The following is an 18,496-nucleotide window of genomic DNA, read 5'->3' on the forward strand; positions in this document are numbered from 1 at the left end:
CCTCAAGATACAGTGGTATGATAAAACCAGTTTAAGCCTCTATTTCTACCCTGTGCCCTATACCTGAGCCCATACCTCCTATTAAGGGAAATAAAGGAGTGAAAACCTTCCCCACCCTTAGCGTTTTACAGCTTTGGCTTTCTGATGAGATGAGCATCGATGCAAAGGAAGCTGGGGACGGAGGGTGGGGTTTTATTTTTTCATAACAGCTTGCAATGAATTTGTGTAATAGTATTCAAAAACTGCAGAATAACTGCAGGCTCTTCTCCTTTAGTGATGGTTAAGAATGTTCGGTGTTCCTTTCCATCGTGGAGAAAAAACCAAACAAATAAAAATGAGTTGTTTGCTCTTTGAATGCGTGTTGGATAGTGTAGTGCAGTGACACTGGATGTCTGTCTGGCTTTTGGATTGCTTTGCTTTAGAATTGGTTTTGTTCAAATTTAACTCAGTCCTCTAAAAATCTAGATAGCCATAGTATGGGAATTCTTTTATTAGAAGGAAAAATCTGAAACAATATTTTAGAGGGTGAAATTTAAGGTGTACGTGACAAAATCTGCCTTTTCCTCTTTTTCCTTAGACTGGCCTTTCTGGAAATTTAATTGTCCTCTCAGTCTTGTACAAAGGCGGATTACTAATGGGCAATGCCTACATGACAGTTGGTGAACTCTCATCTTTCCTAATGTATGCTTTCTGGGTTGGAATAAGCATTGGAGGTATGGAATGAGAAATTAGATTTTCTTCACTTCAAAGCATTTCAGTCAGTATGGGGGCGGGAGGGAAGAGAAGCTCTTAAAAGACCTGGCTTTCTTAAAAAGTCTTTTCCAAATGATCTTCTCAAGAAATCATGCCTAATTTTTTTTCCTGAAGAGTTAAGGAAATTAATAATATATAACTTTATATAAACCTTCCATTTTCACAAAGGAATACAGAGGTTATTTTTTGGGGTTTTTTTTCAATGTTGTGTGTGACAGATACATATTACTTTTCATTTTCTTTGGGTCTAAATTAAGATACTTGGTATAATGTGTAAAGAAGTAATACTGGTATTATATTTTTTACAAAATACGTGGGTCTGTGTTAAACATACTTTGTTTAGAAAAGTGTGTAGATTTTAGTTGTACTTCAATATTCCAACTTGAGCTGGAAGAGTAAACAAAGTGCCAGCAGAGCACTACACTCTGGTGCTAACCTTTTGTTTTTTCCTTACTGACTGACTCCTCCTTGAAGCTTAGACTCTGTAATCTACTGGCCCAGAAACAAACTGTTCATCTTCTTGACAGAGCAGTCTTCACTACTGCATACAGGCAAAAATGAAGATAAGGTACTTGAAGTTTGACAGCTGATTGGAAGGGTTCCTCTTTAAAATGAGTCTGCTACTTTTGATAGACCCACAGGACAGTGCAGTTCATCTGTACTCTTCTAAGATGAAGCCTGATATCATGGGAAGCACAAAGATGCACCTGAAGGCAAAATTCACAAAACCTGCTTCCTTGAATATCAAAATTCCAGTGGCACCCATTCCAACTACCAAAACCATTTCTTCTGTGCTTAAATCATCCAAGTTTGGTCAGCAGACTGATACCTGGCACTTTGAAAATGTGGGATAAATTAATGTTAAATAAATGAAAAATAAGGTTAGAAACTGATAAAACGTCATTGAATTATAAAACTTTTAAAATTGTACTTAAGATTATTGAAGAATATAGTTCTGCACAGAGCTCATTCTCATGGGGACTCTGAAGTAAAGGTGTCTTGTCACAAGAAGCCTGCCTTCCTTGACATTCTCCACAAGCATCAGTTTAGTCTTAGGTTTTGTGCCCTCCCTCCCACGTGGCGGACTCAGCCAGGCTCCCCTGTAGTAGTACAACCCTGTCTGACAAAGAAGGGCATTCAGAGTGCTTCATTCTACTGAACAATTTTGAAACTATAGCTGGTTGTATGCAAGGCTGTTTCTCTGAAGTTGGATGCTGTTCTTCCTGACAGATGAATGAAGAAGAGTTGCTTTGCTTTTGAGTGTATGCAAGCTGAAGTGCGTTACCATTTTCTTCTTTTTTCTTCAGAATGATTTGTTTCACAGAGATAAATGAGAATGGTGAATAGGGATTATTGGTAGCTCTCAAGTGAAAGCAGATAGGATTTAAATCAACAAGTCTGATAGTGTGTTGGAGTAAAAAATCCCCTACACATCTCATGCTTCAGTGCTGGTGATGAAAAGTATAATGCAAATGTTATGTCTCCTATGTCTTCCATTCCTTATGGATGCATAATACTTTTCTGCTTTTTGTTTAGGTCTGAGTTCCTTTTATTCTGAGCTAATGAAAGGACTAGGTGCTGGTGGACGCCTGTGGGAACTCACTGAAAGGAAGCCCCAGCTTACATTTAATGGTGGGTCCCTGGTTTGTTACTGCTCATAAGTTGATTTTTCTCTTACTGGTCACCAGTACTTCAGAAGAATGTGTGTGATATTTGAAGGTAGTACTGACTTACATTCTTTTGAAAGAAACTAAATACAGTGGTAATTCTTCTGACTTTTCCTAACTATAAAATAGATCATGAGAATTTCCTTTAATCAGAAATTTTAGAAGCTGAAAATCTGGTGGGTTTTTTCTTTCTTCTTGAATTAATTGAGAATATGGTTTTAAATATATTACTTTAAAAGTTATGTGGCTGAGGACATGCTCATTTCTAGCTTCTTGGAATATTTCTTTGATGTCATCACCACTTTCTCTTGGATCAGTTTTAGAGTGAAAAGAATGGAAGTAATTAAAAGAAGGGGGGGAAGAAGCTCTGAGACAGCTGTATCTCATATTTCCACTAGGAGGTTTAGCATGCTCATCTCTAATGGCTTAAGAAAGTAACAATCTGAAAAGAGAAGCTTTTGAAACCAGGTGTTTTTCATTAAGAGTTTCTCCAGTTTAAATAGTTCATACTGATCCATGAAAACAGTTCCTTAGCAAGACATGTTGATTTGAAACCTAACTTGCAAGCACAGACCATTTGAGGCTTTTCAGCAGCACGCGCCAAATGGAATTTTTGAGGAGCTCTGCAGTGGGAGTGGGGGACTGAGGCATGACTGGGAAATGAAAGGAAGGAAGGGGTGGGGAGTCCTGCTTCTTGGGAGAGTGTGGATGTGCAGGTACAGCAGGTGTTGCATTTGGAACGATTTGCACCTCTCCTCACAGCAGCACCGCCTACATTTCTTCCTCCTTTTAGAGGGGCAAGGAGCCACTATAGCACATGGCTTACCTAATTCACCTACGGGTAATGGAGTGACGGGCCTTTTGCTGTACTGTGGAGTGACCAGCCTGCTGTACTAGGCAGTCTCTTAGTTAGGTGCTTGTAGCGTTTGACCTGGTAACATGGGCATAATATTTTTCATACAGCTGCAGTGTTCTAAGGGAACAAGGAAGTTTTGAAGGGGAGGTAATGTCCATATTAATCAAGTTTGATGTTGGAAATGTGAGGAGAGACGAGCAAATTTTGTGGCGGATCAGTCATTCACACCTAAATTCTTTCCATGGGCTGCTTTAGGCCTAAAGATAGGTTTGTGAGTCTGAAGTCACATCTGTTTTTATTAGTATGTTTATAGAAAAATATGCTCATCTTCAAGAGGTGTTAGATTTTTATGGAAGCTTGCTGATGCAGGAGTCAAATCCCAAACAGAAACTTCATCTGTAAATCTGCCTTTTAAATAAAAATTTAAATATAATAACATTTAAAGAAAAAAAAAAGTAGTAACAATTTAAATAATATTTAATTATTTAAATAGTATAATTAAACTTTTAGAATATTGAATACTTTAATATATTTTATATATTTTAATATAGTAAATTTTAATTTTAATATTTTAATATAGTAAATAAATTACTTCAGGCAATATATATTTATTTACAGCTTTATTCTTCGGAAGCTAGACAATGCCCTCCAGTATATTTTGTATAAAGAACATTTGCCTGTATCCATCAAAGTTGTTCAGTGAGCTGCTTGTAGAAGATACTTCTAGTGTGAATTGCTGTTTTATTTAATCGGCTGCATCCCTCTAAGCAGAAGTCATACATGAGTGTTCACCAGCTCTCTATGTTGTTAAGAAAGGCAATATAGCAGAGTCCAGGTGAGCTGTCAACACTAGTTTGCCTCTTGAGTTTTATATGGTCTTGTAATTTGGAAACATTGTAAGGGTTATTCTAAGGGGAAGAGTCAGAAAGGAACATCCAACAGACCTAAGAGATTTTTTGAGTAAGCTCTAACTTTAGGGAATCATGAAATCATAGAATACCAGGTTGGAAGGGACCTCAAGGATCACCTGGTCCAACCTTTCTTGGCAAAAGCACGGTCTAGACAAGATGGCCCAGCACCCCGTCCAGCCAAATCTTAGAAGTGTCCAGTGTTGGGGAATCCACCGCTTCCCTGGGGAGATTCATTCCAAAGGCTGATTGCTCTCATTGTGAGAAGTTTTCCTCTTGTGTCCAATTGGAATCTCCCCAGGAAGACTTGTACCCATTACCCCTCGTCTTTTCCATGGGACTCCTTGTGAAAAGGGGGTCTCCATCTTCTTTGTAGCCACCCTTTAAATACTGGAACTCGGGGATAAGGGCTCCCCTGAGCCGCCTTTTCTCAAGGCTGAACGAACCCCGTTCTCTCAGCCTTTCCTCTCACGGCAGGCTTCCCAGGCCTTTGGCCATCTTTGTGGCTCTTCTCTGGACTCGGTGCAGCCTGTCCCCGTCTGTTTTGTATAGCGGGGACCAAAACTGAACGCAGTATTCCAGGTGTGGCTGCCGAGTGCCGAGTAGAGTGGGATAATGGCTTCTTTCTCTCTGCTGGTGATGCCCTTGGTGCTGCAGCCCAGCGTCCTGACGGCTTGCTTTGCCACAGCACACAGAATGAATGGAATTTTCTTTTGCATTGGTTATTATAGAGGAGTTCTTTAGAAATGCTGTTCTTCAAATTTCTGTTCTGCTTGTGTCTCCCTGCACTGGAATTCCTCGAGTTCTTAATCTGATGGACACCAAGTCACAGTCTGGCCTCTGTCTCATTTGTCTTCTCAGCTGCAGGTCTGTCTGTAGGATACTTTTCAATCTGCGTAGGCTTTAACTTAGGCAGTGAAAGGTACTATTGTCTCCAGTGCATGGAAGCAGACTTAGAATAGCAGATACTTGTCCAAAAGGTGACCACCAGCTGGCTGATGAAGGGATAGCTGCACACTCTTTAGCAATGAAGCCATCTTAACCTTCCTGCCGTGACATCCAGTGCCACACTGTGATTTGCTGTGCCCTTCAGAGACCTAGTACAACTGCTGATTTCATCATCATTTCGATGTTTGTTTTTTTTTTTTTTAATCTGGATTATTTTAGTGGTCATCTTTACAGTGGTACCAGTGCAAAGTAAACAGTAGTATTGGGGCAGAAGTTGTCTTTCCTACTGCAGCTAATGGATCGCTTAATTATACCTATAGTGACATCTAGAAAACAATCTTTATTTTATAGATGGAACGTAAATCAGGCAAAATTTCAGAAGTCCATGTAGCATAGGCTTACAGAAAGCTTCTTTTAGGTTTCCTTTCAGTGTAAACTGAATACATTAGGAGAGGATATAAACCTTTGTCTCAAAACCCAATTAAAATGGATTTCTGGCTCTTCAGGCAATAAAGCCAAGAGACTATTTCTCTACTGTCCAAACCTACCTGAAACATCTGTTCTTGGCTACACAGGTTTTATTTTCACAAATCTCCAGCTGTTGTTAGTGATGATATCTTGGGAACAAATTACAATATCATCTTTTCCTCTATCTAGAATCCAAACAAGAAACAAGCACAATCCTGTATATAGCTTTTAGATATTTTTACAGTAATATATAAAGGAAGGACTTGTGGTACCAGACTTCCTGTATTGCAGCAGATCTCAGTGTTTCAGGCCAGGGAATGGACTGTGCAATAACTGGAACTGAGAATAAAGATAAGCTATTACTTGTTACTTTGGTAATAGTAAGGATTAGGCTTCTAGGACAGGATTTATCAAATAAATTTATTTTCCTAAAGGGAGGTTTACAGACTGAGGTGCTTTTATGTAACAAGCGAGTTACAGTGTTTATGTCTGTGGATTAAAGGCAAGGAAGGGAGCTGAAATTGTATGCTTTTGCCTTTGCCATTTCTATGCTTCTACCATTAAATAGAAAGCTTGGAGAAGAGGCGGGGATCTAGGAAAAAGAAAGCAAAATAAATAATTTGCTGTAGCAACAGCAGGACTAGTAAAATCTTGATTGCTGCTGATGGGTGTCTGTTCCCTACCCACAGTTACTGTTTAATGAAACAGGGGCATGTGCTACCATGTGCTGTGGCTAGTTACCATGTGCTGTGTCTGAAACGGTTTTGAGCTGCATGTTTTTAGCAGGAATAAATGCTACTTGGGTGTTGCTCTGTTGCTGCCAGTTTTCACAAAATGGGTAGGAACTTCGTCAGTGAGACCTTTGGGAGTGCAGCACCACTGTCCAATTAGTTTGCTTTGTATGGATATGTGTCACTGGGACTTAACAAGGCTTGAAAAAATTGGTTTCCTTTGTCTTACTTATTTTTCTAGTACTGCTGTTCTTTTAAGATAATCATTTAAATCAAATGTTGCTTTCCAGAAATAAGCTGGTTTTATTTAACTTTGGCAATCATTCATTCATGATGGTTTGTTGTGGTATTTCACAAATGAAATTTTAGTTTCAGTGAACGGTTGCATAAGAGTTATGCCTCTGATTGGTCTTTGAATACACTGTTGTCCTGAATTTAATAAATATACTTTCAATTTAAAAAAAAATGCCATTAATACAACAAACCTAGCAGCAACTTTATTCTGGTGACAGCTTTTGCTTAAAAGCGACCCAGTTAATAGTTAGTGGAGAGGGAGCTGCTCTTGTTCAAAGAGGAGGGTGTTTTAGGTGACTTGTGCCTTGGTGAAAGGGCAGTAAGTGATTTGCAGTGTTTATCTTTTTGCATGTGTTCTATGGCAACAGGACTTTGGCCTTCAACAATGCCATTTTATTTCATTACTCCTAATCGACAAAGCTTAAATTGTTTATAATATGTTTAAAAGTTCAGATAATTCTATTAGAAATGAACATTATTTGTTGTTAGGTATTAGCAAGATGCAAATTCTGCCTCTTGCTGTAGAGCAACCTGAAATTGCATTCAGGAACAAGTACCACACAGTCTCAGTCATGGCTGAAATATAATCCCTGTGGTCTGGAATTGTGGCTATCCCTAGATTTTACATGGAGATAGCTATTTCCATTGGGCGTCTGTAAAGCAAGTTCTAGGAGGGCTGAGCTGATATTTGTTTCTGTTCAATTTCTGTATTTTGTTCTTTGTCACATAGAGGGAATCACATTAGGCAGAGACACATTCAGAGGTGCTTTGGAATTCAAGGATGTTGAATTTGCGTATCCGACACGTCCAGAAACATCAATTTTCAAAGATTTTAGCCTTTCCATTCCAGCTGGCTCTGTTATGGCTCTGGTTGGCCCAAGTGGTGCAGGGAAATCAACTATTGTATCCCTTCTGCTGAGGCTGTATGATCCTATCTCAGGTATGTTTTGTGTGTTGCTCTGATTCATGACAATTGATACTTCACATTTCAGATACACCTTATAAACAGTTAGGGTTCCTGTTCTTGAGGTCCTGATGTGACTATTCCATTTATACACTGTGCTTCACTCTGGGCTGTATGGTTACCTTATGGTAGTGCCTGAATAGGTTTGCATTTCTGATCGCACCAGTATGTGATTCCTCGGGGGTTGTTCTCAGCTCTTTTTTTCTGCCTCTTTTAGTACTTGTCCAACACACTTGACTGTTTCCTCATTTAAGGTACTATCACCATTGACGGCTTTGATATCCGTCAGTTAAATCCATTGTGGTTCAGGACAAAGATTGGAACAGTGAGCCAGGTAAGGAAGAAAAAAAAATTCTAAGTGAATAATTTTGTGTTATTAACTAGCTGTGCCTCACTTCTTTTTAAAACTACATAATATTGCTTCTCAGTGAAATCCCTCCATCTCACCATAACTGCTGTTGTGTGTGCTTTGTTCTAAAAATAAGACTGAGAGCTAGTCCCATTATTCTATAGCCTGTTTTTACATAGTGGTAGAGATCCAAAGGGTTAGCTTAGAAGAACAGTATGCATGTGGAGCCTGGAAAGTACATTGTTGCAAATTGTATAGGCATGACCATCTTGATGTTTGCTATGATTTGTTGAAGAAAGCTTAACATTTAATGACATTTTGTATTAATGGAAGTTACACAATCATGTTTTACACAACCATTTGAAAACTGACCTGTACTCTGTGTTGTTTCCAGGCAAACACAATTCCACTAGCAAAGCATGAAAATACAGCACTGTTGGCACTTACTCTTGTAGTGCCCCCTCCCTAGCAACCCCCAAACTCTGGAAGTACAGGGAGATGTTTAATGATCTCTTAAAAATAAACTTGTTTGACCAAATAAAATATGTATGTTCCTTCCCTCATCTCCCCAGATGCTTCACAGTGCAGTTAACTGTTAGGTTAACTTTTCTGATTAAAAGCATAAGGATAACTGGGTATATGTTGCATTTCAAAACATATCCTTTATGTAATAATACCACCAAAAGCCTTTGTGCAAAGATTATTTTCATGTGGGCACATTAGCATTTTTCTTTTTGTATGTATGTATTCCACTTGAGTTACCAGTAGGAGATACTGGTATTCATACTATAGCATGTCTATTTTATATACAGAGCAGATTTACCTTGTTTCAGACATTATCCTATTGTGCATCACTTGTCCTATCTGCCAGCCCTCTTCTTTGTTTTAACCTTTCACATAAATTAAATGCACAAAATGCCATGAAATCTGTGTAGACATTAAGAGAAGAATCATCATTGTTGCAGATTATGATACGTAGTAAAGTACAAAGGGAGGTTTTCTGATGTTTGGATGAATAGCTCTTTCTGAACTCTTCCTCAAATATTAGGAATTGAGGGTTATGTTATGTATTGTTAGTTAAAAAAGCCAGTTATTTTTAATTTGGTTTTCAGTGCCCATTTTGTTGTTAGGAGAGGTGGGGTTTTTTTGTTTTTAATTAATTCTAGCTTATATATTCTTTTGTATAGATATTAAAAGAATTAATGCTGGATCTTGTGATTTAGTTTATTTGAGATATAGACAATACATGCATGTAATTACAGATTACCATATTAGTTACGTTTTTTGATTTATCAGGAACCAATTCTGTTCTCCTGTTCTATTGCTGAAAATATTGCCTATGGCGCAGAGGATCCTTCTACTGTGACGGCAGAGGAGATTCAGAAGGTTGCTGAAATAGCTAATGCCGCTAGTTTTATCAGAGACTTTCCAAAAGGGTTTGACACTGTAGTTGGAGAAAAAGGCATTTTGCTTTCAGGTACATCTTTATATTGCTTATTTTAAAAAACTTGATGCTATAGAGTGAAGTAAACATTCTATTATTTTTTGTTACCAGTTTTTTCTCCAAGTCACAGCCTGCCATAGGTACTAAAAAAAAAATAAATACATTAAAAAAATCCCACCATCATCTCCATTCACACACCACCACCACCCCCCGCCTGCCAAAGTACATGTACCTAATTGAGCCCAGCTCAGGCATTCAGTTAAAATTACTTCACATCTGTTTTCCTATTTCAATTTACTGAGCTTGTTCCCCCAGGTGGACAGAAGCAACGAATTGCAATTGCTCGAGCTCTGCTCAAGGTAAGCCAGCACCCAAATAGCTATTTTGATTTTTTTAGGGTTTTTTTGGTTGTGGGTGGTTTTTTTTTTGAAAGGCAGAAAGGGTTAAAAAGGAGGAGGTCTTTCAATGGGAGAGGTGGAAAAATATTTTTAGAAAGAAAATGCTATCTTTTACATTAATGAAGAAGTTTGAAAGGAATGAGAGGTTTAACTAAAGACAGATTACTTATGTAAGTGCTTCTTCCCATCTTTCAGTCATGTTTTCTGACAGTTCTTGCCAAGACTGATAGTAAATCATTGTATAATGGCTCACTTTCATAAGACCAGGCCAAGGATGAAGGAGGACTTTAAGAATGTGGTGCTAGTAAACTTCATATATGACACTTCTGTCTCTGTTCAGAACTCTTGTCATTCATGGGTTGGTTTTTCTAAGTTGCAGTTTACTAGTATGATAGTTGCCCTGTCTTGGCTTTGAGGGGAGCTGGTCTGGATTTGGGACAAGATACTATTTCGGGCACAATTTTGTGTGGTTTTTTTTCTTCAAGAGTTGTCATGGATCTAGCTTTAGGGTAGGCTCTGTGCTGCCCAAATTTGAGGGGGCTTCTGAGGATCAGAAGCACAGGGAGTTTGGTTGAAGGACAGACACGGGGCTTCATGGGGAGGCAGTTTGGTGCTGATGCTCAGCTGAAAGTTTTGACCCTTGCTGAAACTAGGTTACAGTCAGGTTAAGCTGTGCAGGTCCCTATAGCATCCTAGCATGCCCAGTTCTTCTAGATTACAGGGAAATTTTCGTATTACCAATTCTCTTTTACCACAAATGCTGAAAAGCTGGTTGCATTTCATGTCAAGTACAGTTCATAGGAGTAGAGACTTTACTGGGGGCGGAAGGAGGGGGGAGTAGTAAAAAATAAATGAGTAGATGATGTATTGGTGATTGGGGGTGTAGCGGAGACCCTTCTTTTCCAGATAAAGTCTAAATCTTTTACTCTGAACTTTATAAAGGCAGTTTAGGTACTGTAATTCAGAAGAAGCTGCTTAGGGATTTGAGTGCGGGCAATCTTTTTTATTATTTACTTGGGAAGTTCTTAAATGCTAGTTCTTATGTACTACGTATTTCATCTGTGGGTGAAATACTACTTGGTGGTAGGTTTTTGTTATTTTTTGTAACTAAGTTCTATATAGTGGACTGACTACAGGCAGTGGGTAGCTGAGCCTCTGTAAAAGGTCCATGTAAGAGCAGTAAATAAGAAATTAAACATCTGACCACAGTGCTGACAATTATGCATTAAAAATAGTCTCCCACATTTAGTTTGTATCTTTCAAATAGTTATCAGATAATAGTATTGTTACTTTAGTGTGGAAACTTTGAAGATGGGAGAGTGTTGTTTCTGTTTTGTCCTCTTAGCATTTAGACTTCTTAGAAGTAGTGTTTTGAACAACTCTCAGTTCTTTTGATGAAGTAATTACACTTACTTGGAGTTTTAAGCTGCATGAATCCTGCTCTATATTGATACAAATATTTGGAACTCACCTAATTGTTATTATAACCAATTTTACTTTCTTCCTCAGAATCCTAAAATTCTTCTGTTAGATGAAGCAACAAGGTAAGACAGAAAATAAATAGAAACTTAGAAACTATCTATCTGTAAAACTCAGGTTTGGGAAGTATTTTCTCTTCTTTTTCTTAGCATGCTCTTGCACAAATTATCTAGCCCTTTATTTTTCTCTACCCACAAAAAGAATATGCTTTCTAGAATGTGTGAATTGGTTAGACCTGTGATAAAAGCTGTTCATGCAAAGTAGGAAGGATAGGTGGTGTACTGTGTTGTAATTTTTCATGGAGTTTAATTTCTAATATGTAACTTGATTTTGAAACATCTACTTAAAGCTTTTTGTATCTTTAGTTTAAATGAAGGTTTTGGTGTAAAAGAGAGATGATTATACTGCAATATAATTTTTTTTTTTCACTGAATTAGTGTAATTTCTCCATGCATATTTTTGCATATAAGAATATGTAATGCCTATAACTTGGATGTGCGCACTGAGCATATTCATGAAACTTTGCTGCAGTTCCATTGGTTCATCTTCACCAACAATAGTTTTCATTTTTTTTATTTATAGTTTTAGCAAAATAAGCCTAATGCATACAAAAGTAACCTGTCTTAAAGTAACAAATACTCTCCTCTCTCTCCCCGCTTCCCATTTCTTACTAGTGCTTTGGATGCTGAAAATGAATACCTAGTACAAGAAGCTCTGGACCGGCTGATGGAAGGGAGGACAGTCCTAATTATTGCCCATCGTCTGTCTACTATTCAGAATGCTGATTTGGTTGCAGTCCTTGGCCAGGGTAAAATTCTTGAATGTGGAAAACATGAGGAACTACTTGCAAATCCAAATGGACTTTTCAGGAAACTAATGCAGAAACAAGCTTTTCCTCAGAATAGTGATACTTTTGCATTAGATTTACAAACCAGAGAACAGGAGGTATTAAAAAAAAATGTATGAGAGAATGTATGAATAATGGAAGCTTACAAACTACAAAGAATATAACTTATGTTTCAGTTATGTAAAGTAGATGTTATATTTTTCCAAAATGTACAAAATATTCTTTTGAAACTTAAATGTGTTTAAACTTTTTATTAAAAGCTTTTTAATAATTATTGCAACTTTAAAAAATATCTATCACATTGAGATATTTTCAGTGTATAGATTCTTCTGCTTTGTGTTACGTTAATTGAGACCATGTAAACCTTGTTTGCTGTAATGCACTGTATGATGATGTGTTGCATTCTCAAGTAACTTCAGTATTTTAAGGGTAATTAAATAAGATTATAGTTTTCATATTATTGTCTCTTCCATTTTAAGGAACTTCTGCTTTCTATGCTTGTCAGCAGTTTTAAAATGCTGAATTTCAAAAATGCATGACACTAACATACTCTGAAAGTTCTGTCTGACTTCCACTGCACTGTCCTTCCAGTTACCATTTGTTCTGAAATGTGAAAGTTGATTATGATCACCATCTACAGTTACTATAGAGAATTACATATGAGAACACATTTTAGAAAGTATGGAAGCATAAGTTGGAGGAAAGGTCTCTAAAACAAACAAAAAAACCCCAAAAATGTGAAACTAAATGAAACAACCTAAATGACTTGACATAAGGACAAAGGAAGTATATATTAAGTTAGTATATATTAAGATTAGGAAAATCTGAAATTTGCATGCATTTTCTTCTCTGTTTTCCCAGTTCTTTAGTTTAGGTTCTTTCTAAGGTGGTGTCCAGAAGAGCACACTGATACATATTTTAAGCTTTTTGTCCTTTTTTAAGGCATATATAAGTTTTTTATTGTTACTTAAAATTTCATTCATAGAAATCCTGAGGTTTGCCTAGCTACCTTACTAGGGGCAACTAGTAAACTACCTTCTCAAGGACAACTAGTAAAGTAATAGCATTACATTAATTTGAATAAATGCAGGCAGGTACATTCAGCAGTAAAGAGTAAGCTACGTGTTTCTAGTTTAAGAATCTCTTTCAATAGAATCTCTTTAGACTTTCTGAAGATGCAAAACCCCACAAGGGTTTATTTTTTAAAAAATCTAGAAACTTTTCAGGTCACATTAAAATTCATCTGTGCTAGGAAAAATTGTTGCTGGAAAACATTATTGGTAATAGGCATGAGATACCTAGTGCTGGGCAAGCTTAAAATGTTTATCTAATGTGCCATTAATGGCACTTTGTAGAACATAGTGAAAACACTGAAGAGATCCCTGTGCCAGGGAATGAAGATAAAATTACCTCCAGATATAATTTTATCTTTTGATATCATTTGACTAGAAGAAGACATTGTACTAAAGATATGCCAAAAATACCACTGACCCAATATTTAATTTCAATGTTGACTATCAGTTATTCTCTTTATAATGTAGAGAGGTTTGAACTTTAATCTTTACTCATGTAATCTCTGCTTAGGTTATATGCAATGAACCCCTTTATTCATGTATTTATACAGGTTACAGCTGAACTTAATGAATGTTTTATGTCTTTTGTTCATTAGTTGTTCTGGCAGGTATTGCAGTCTACAGAAAAGCATGAAAAGCCACAGAAAAGTTCTAGTCCACGGAACGGTGAATGTCTGTCCTAACAGGTGCCTTGGGTAACAGACTTTATTCAGGTTAGAACCACTCAAAACACTCCTTGGAACAAACCACAGACCTCAGCGAGGTGAGAAAACAAAGTTTCGTAGTAATCTGCAAGTAGAAAGTTTTGCTGGACAGCTTCAGATTTGTGGTTTACACACCTGCGTGTGTGATGTGTGCATGTGGCATGCTGCATACTTCCACAGGTCAGCGCTGGATATGGCTGCATTTTGAATTGCAGGAGCCCTAGGAGCTTAATGAGGAAAAAGGTGTGAGAAAGAGAAATATTGAAGTATTGCATTCTTTTTGTTACAAGTGTTGAAGACTTTCCTGCCTAAGGTGGAAACTGTTGGTGTATTTCTAACAATCATGACAGGCATCTCCCACTAAGGATCGCTGGTTTGTGCTGCTGCCTTGTGTAGCATGGCCCATAGGACAGAAAGGGGCCACACAATGCAGAAAAAACTTAACGCGAGAGTGACTGACTGTGAGTGCAAACCACACGTTCTTATGCTCACTGACTGTATTTTCCATCATTGCCCCTTCGTTTTTTTAGTAATACTGTACATCTCCTGTTTGTTTTATTTAAGCTGCTGTTAGCAGGAGGAGGTTCGGTTCCATGAGGGGTGGTATTAACAGCGCAAAACACAGCTGTGCTACTCCTAGTGTATTCCAAAGGCCAAAAGGTACTCAGAAATGCTTTTAATTGCAGGCAAATACAATTTAAGTTAAATTAAACTTACCCAATGTTTCATGAAGGAAAGTCCAGACCCTACTCAGAATTGGTAGAAGTTTCAAAGTGTCCCTTTAGCCCTGGTGCAGCACATTATATAAGACCATCTCTCTTCTGTGCTGCACACAGTGTTCAGCTTTGGCCTAAACATATCTTCTCTGTGTAGAAAAGTAGTAAAGATGATTTCCCAGACACTCAAAAATAAATCCAATTAATTTGACATGCAGACACGTATATCAAATACATAATATAAACATTTTGCAGTTTCTATGACTAGTTGCCATATTTTGGTTAGTATCTGTGGATATTATTTTGAAGTCTTTTATTAATACTGTCTTTTTCACCCTTGCCTCAGAGGCCAGAACTATTTCTTTCCTTAACTCTTGCTACTCAGTCATGCCTTTTGGGGCTTAAAATACTGTATGTAATTGCTTTCAAGACTACCTTGCTAAACTGAATGTATGAGTTAGGACTGAGTATTTGGAAAGATAATGAAGGGTCACCTCTCAACGTACACTTAATCCTTTTACTGTATTCCCAATTAGTTTTCTGATTCTTGACAGCATGAATGTTTTCCTGAGAGGTCAGACACTGAAAATAAAGGGTCTTGAGTAATTTTATTACTTCAACTACTTACTAAACTATTTAATGTTTAAATAAGAGTACTGATCACAGCATCATCGCTGCAAGTGAATGGTATCTCTGAAGGAGTTCAAGTTCTTTCAGCTTGGGTTTCAAGTAGTTAATGCAACTTTTTGCTCTGATCTTCTGATACAGAGAGCCTCTTTTCTGTCAGTACTTTAACCTTTGAAAAAGGGAGTGGATTTCAATTAGGGGGGTAACAGAGGAGAATGTCCTGCCTTTGTGATCTCCACCAATTCTGTCTCCACATTTCCACTGCTTGACATTTTCAGCTCTCTTGAATGGGGAGGATTGTTTCCAGTTGCTTAAGGGGTCTTAAACTCATGATGCAGTGATCCAAGACATTAATACTCTGACCTGTGAGGAGACTGTATTCTGATGAGCAAGGCATTAGGTATCTTATGAGGAAGAAAATGGTCCTGAACTTCTATACACGTCTTTGTTTAAACATCCACATAGTCCCATAAGGCATAATCAGTTAACCAATTCATGAGAAATTTGTTTGCTCTGCAGATGATGGGGTTTGCTGCTATCCTTTCGAACTAATTTTCTTCCTAAACAGGTAGGCAGCTATCTGCAGCTAGTTTTTCAATCCATCAATCAATAAATAAAAAAACCCAAACACAAGAAGTAAAGAGATTAGCAATTCCATGTATTTTGAAGTTGTGGCTCTAGTATAAGTCCACTATTTCCATTCTCCTAGTTCAAGCCCCCACTAGGTCACTATTGTTGGAATTGCTTGCTGGACATTCACCTTTTTATGTGAAAAACAAACACTACGTGAGTCCCAGCTCAGGAACTGGTGAAGTCTCTAACTGGTGTCAGCATTAACTATTTCTGTATTGAAAATGAAATGTAAAGGTTGAGTTGTGTCCTCTCTTCTTAAGATGGATCTCTTAGCACAAGGCTGGGAGAGCAAAAGGAAGTGAAGTAATTCCCTGAGGAAGTGTAGCAAAGTGTATACAGTATTAATTTGGCAAAAACTGTTTGCACTGCATCAGCTTAAATATTGTAGAATGAGATGTTAAGAGGACCTTTCAGTTTTTAAATTAATTTGAATGTCACTGTTAATGGATATTGGGAAATGGAGATGGCAGCTTGAATTTTACTCGGGTTTTCCCCATTTGCTTCTTTGTGTGTGTATTTTCCGGTTTGTTTTGTTTTTCTTGATGAAACAACACTAACATGATCCAGCATCGCTGCAAGGAGTCTAATAGAGGTGACTATATAGAAGGGCATTACCTTAATGTAGCAGTATAGTGAAGTTCCACTAAATGTTCATATTTTGCTTTTCCCATAAAATGAAAGCAAAAGCAGATGGAGTGAAGTTAAAAGGCAAAGCACTGAAACAGACAGGTGCCTCGTACTTCAGTACTGCCAGATGAACCGTCTCAAGTTTCTCATCTGCGTTGCACATAGAAAGCTTAACACCCATAGCTCTTTTTAATCAAAGAAGGTATTTTTGGAAAATGATGGGAAAATTTTGAATACTTTATTCTTAGCTAATTTTATCTTATTAGCTTCATTGATAATATACAGTTTAACTTCTTCCACAAGTGGATGGTACGTTCTGAAAGCTTTTTAGTACAAACCAATAGTGTTTTCTTTCAGTAAGAAAATTTAGTTCCCCCGTAAGACTGAAGTCTGATTCTCTATCATTGAATAGCTGTAGTTCATGATTGTTATCTACCAGAGATGTGAAACATACCAAGGTTTGCATGGAATATTTTTTGTAGGGTTTTTTTTTTAGTTTTTATTAGAAATGTGGAGACAAACAGAAGTTACAGCGCTGTCTATGTTAAAGATCAGGCAACTATTAGTGGAAAACATGCCTTTCCAAAGATGCCAGACAGCGGTTTGCAGGCATCTTTCAACAGCAGGTTTTTCTGGCACATCCAGCCACCTTTCTCTGCTTGAGCTGGTTAGTCCTAGACCTGTACTGAATTCAGTGAAAAATGGTTCCCAAATCGAGCCCAAACCCAGCCTTGTGAATCCCTCCGGGAGCGTCCTGATGGACCGAGCATATTCCGCCTTGTGCAGCAAGAACGAGGGGCCGAGGCGGCCCGATGCAGCTGGCAGCCTCAGGTGCCGAGGGAGGGCAGCGGCCGCTGGGGCTCCGAGCCCACGGCAGCTCGGCCACCCTCCGACGAGCACGGCGGGCCCGAAGCCGCTCTGTTCTCCCCCTCCGGGGAAGCACAATCCACTTCTGAGGCGCAGCGAGAGCCGGGGGCCGCCAAGGTACCGGCGGGGACGCCTCCGCGTTAGCGCTGGGCCTGTGAGGAGCCGGGCGCCCCGGCAGGCCGCTTTCCCGCCGCCCGGGCGCACCTGAGCCCGCAGCCACCGCGGGGCCGCCCCCGCCCCCCGGCAGGCGCTGCCGCACCCCGCCCCGCCGTGACGTAGTCAGCCGGCGCCCGGCGGGAACGCAGGCTCGGGGCCGCGCCGCTCGCCCCAGCCATGTTCCCTTCGGCTCCCGCCTCCCCGCGGACCCTCGGCGGCTCTGCCCGCAGGAACCTCGGCAGCGCCGTCCCCAGCCCCCTCTCCCGCCCGGGCGGCAGGAAGAACTTGGCTATCGCGGCGGCAGCCAGCTCCCCGGTGCTGTTTTCCCCGGTGGCGTGGAGGAGCGGCTCCCTCTCGGCCCGGTGAGTGCCGCCGCCTCCGCTGGGGGCGGGGCGAGGCGAGGGGGCGCCACCCGCCTTTTCCCGCCGGGCTGCCGCCTCCGGCCGGCTCCCGGCTGCCTCGGTCTTCCTCTCTCGCCTCCTTTCCGTGTCTGGAATAAACCCCGCGCCTTCCGCTGCCCGCAGCGCCGCCGCCTCCCGGCCCGCTGAGGGGAAGGGGCGGCAGCTCCCGCCGCCGGGGCCTCCCGCTGCCGCCCCCCCGCCGCGGCGGAGCCGGCGCTACCTCTGGCCGCAGGAGCGTGGCGGGGGTGGGCTGCGGTTCTGTCACCGGCCTCCCGGTTCGGGGGGCTCGGGGCTGTGCTGTGAGGAGGGAGCCCGGGGGGGACGCAGGCGGGTTACGATGGCTGAGGGCCGAACAGACCTGCGCTCTGCTGGCTAAAGTAGCAGTAACTGTTGAGAGCGCTAATAGGAAGTTGGGCTGTTGATTAAAAAAAATGAAAAGTATCATAATTAAAAAAAAAAAAAGCCAAGTAATCCAAGTGCTTGCCATCTGAATCCCTTCCTTGATCCTTACAAACAAACCCCAAACTCAAATGCAGGCACAGAGGCTTTTCATTAGGTAAAATCATACGACCTTACAGTGTAAAAG

The 18,496-nt window shown here is 39.8% G+C and overlaps 2 protein-coding genes across 4 annotated transcripts in view; both read left to right on the top strand.

Annotated features, from left to right (window-relative positions):
* The window catches only part of ABCB10 (ATP binding cassette subfamily B member 10), a 28,319-nt gene extending 15,758 nt beyond the window's left edge, over positions 1–12,561 (top strand). For both annotated transcript variants that reach the window (XM_080388878.1, XM_080388879.1), the window contains exons 6-13: positions 578–713; positions 2,290–2,385; positions 7,356–7,565; positions 7,844–7,923; positions 9,235–9,415; positions 9,698–9,741; positions 11,290–11,324; positions 11,934–12,561. In XM_080388878.1, the coding sequence (XP_080245004.1) occupies positions 578–713; positions 2,290–2,385; positions 7,356–7,565; positions 7,844–7,923; positions 9,235–9,415; positions 9,698–9,741; positions 11,290–11,324; positions 11,934–12,225 (1,074 nt within the window). In that variant the 3' untranslated portion in view covers positions 12,226–12,561. The remainder of the gene's footprint in view (positions 1–577; positions 714–2,289; positions 2,386–7,355; positions 7,566–7,843; positions 7,924–9,234; positions 9,416–9,697; positions 9,742–11,289; positions 11,325–11,933) is intronic.
* A 3,306-nt stretch (positions 12,562–15,867) lies between these two features.
* The window catches only part of NUP133 (nucleoporin 133), a 39,623-nt gene continuing 36,994 nt past the window's right edge, over positions 15,868–18,496 (top strand). The window contains exon 1 of one of the 2 annotated variants that reach the window (XM_080388862.1): positions 15,868–17,871. In XM_080388862.1, coding sequence (XP_080244988.1) covers positions 17,687–17,871 — 185 coding nt within the window. In that variant the 5' untranslated portion in view covers positions 15,868–17,686. The remainder of the gene's footprint in view (positions 17,872–18,496) is intronic. The other variant, XM_080388863.1, reaches the window with a different exon arrangement.

Source organism: Falco punctatus, assembly GCF_963210335.1.
Source record: "Falco punctatus genome assembly, chromosome: 5".
In the NCBI taxonomy this organism is placed as follows: Eukaryota; Metazoa; Chordata; class Aves; order Falconiformes; family Falconidae; genus Falco; species Falco punctatus.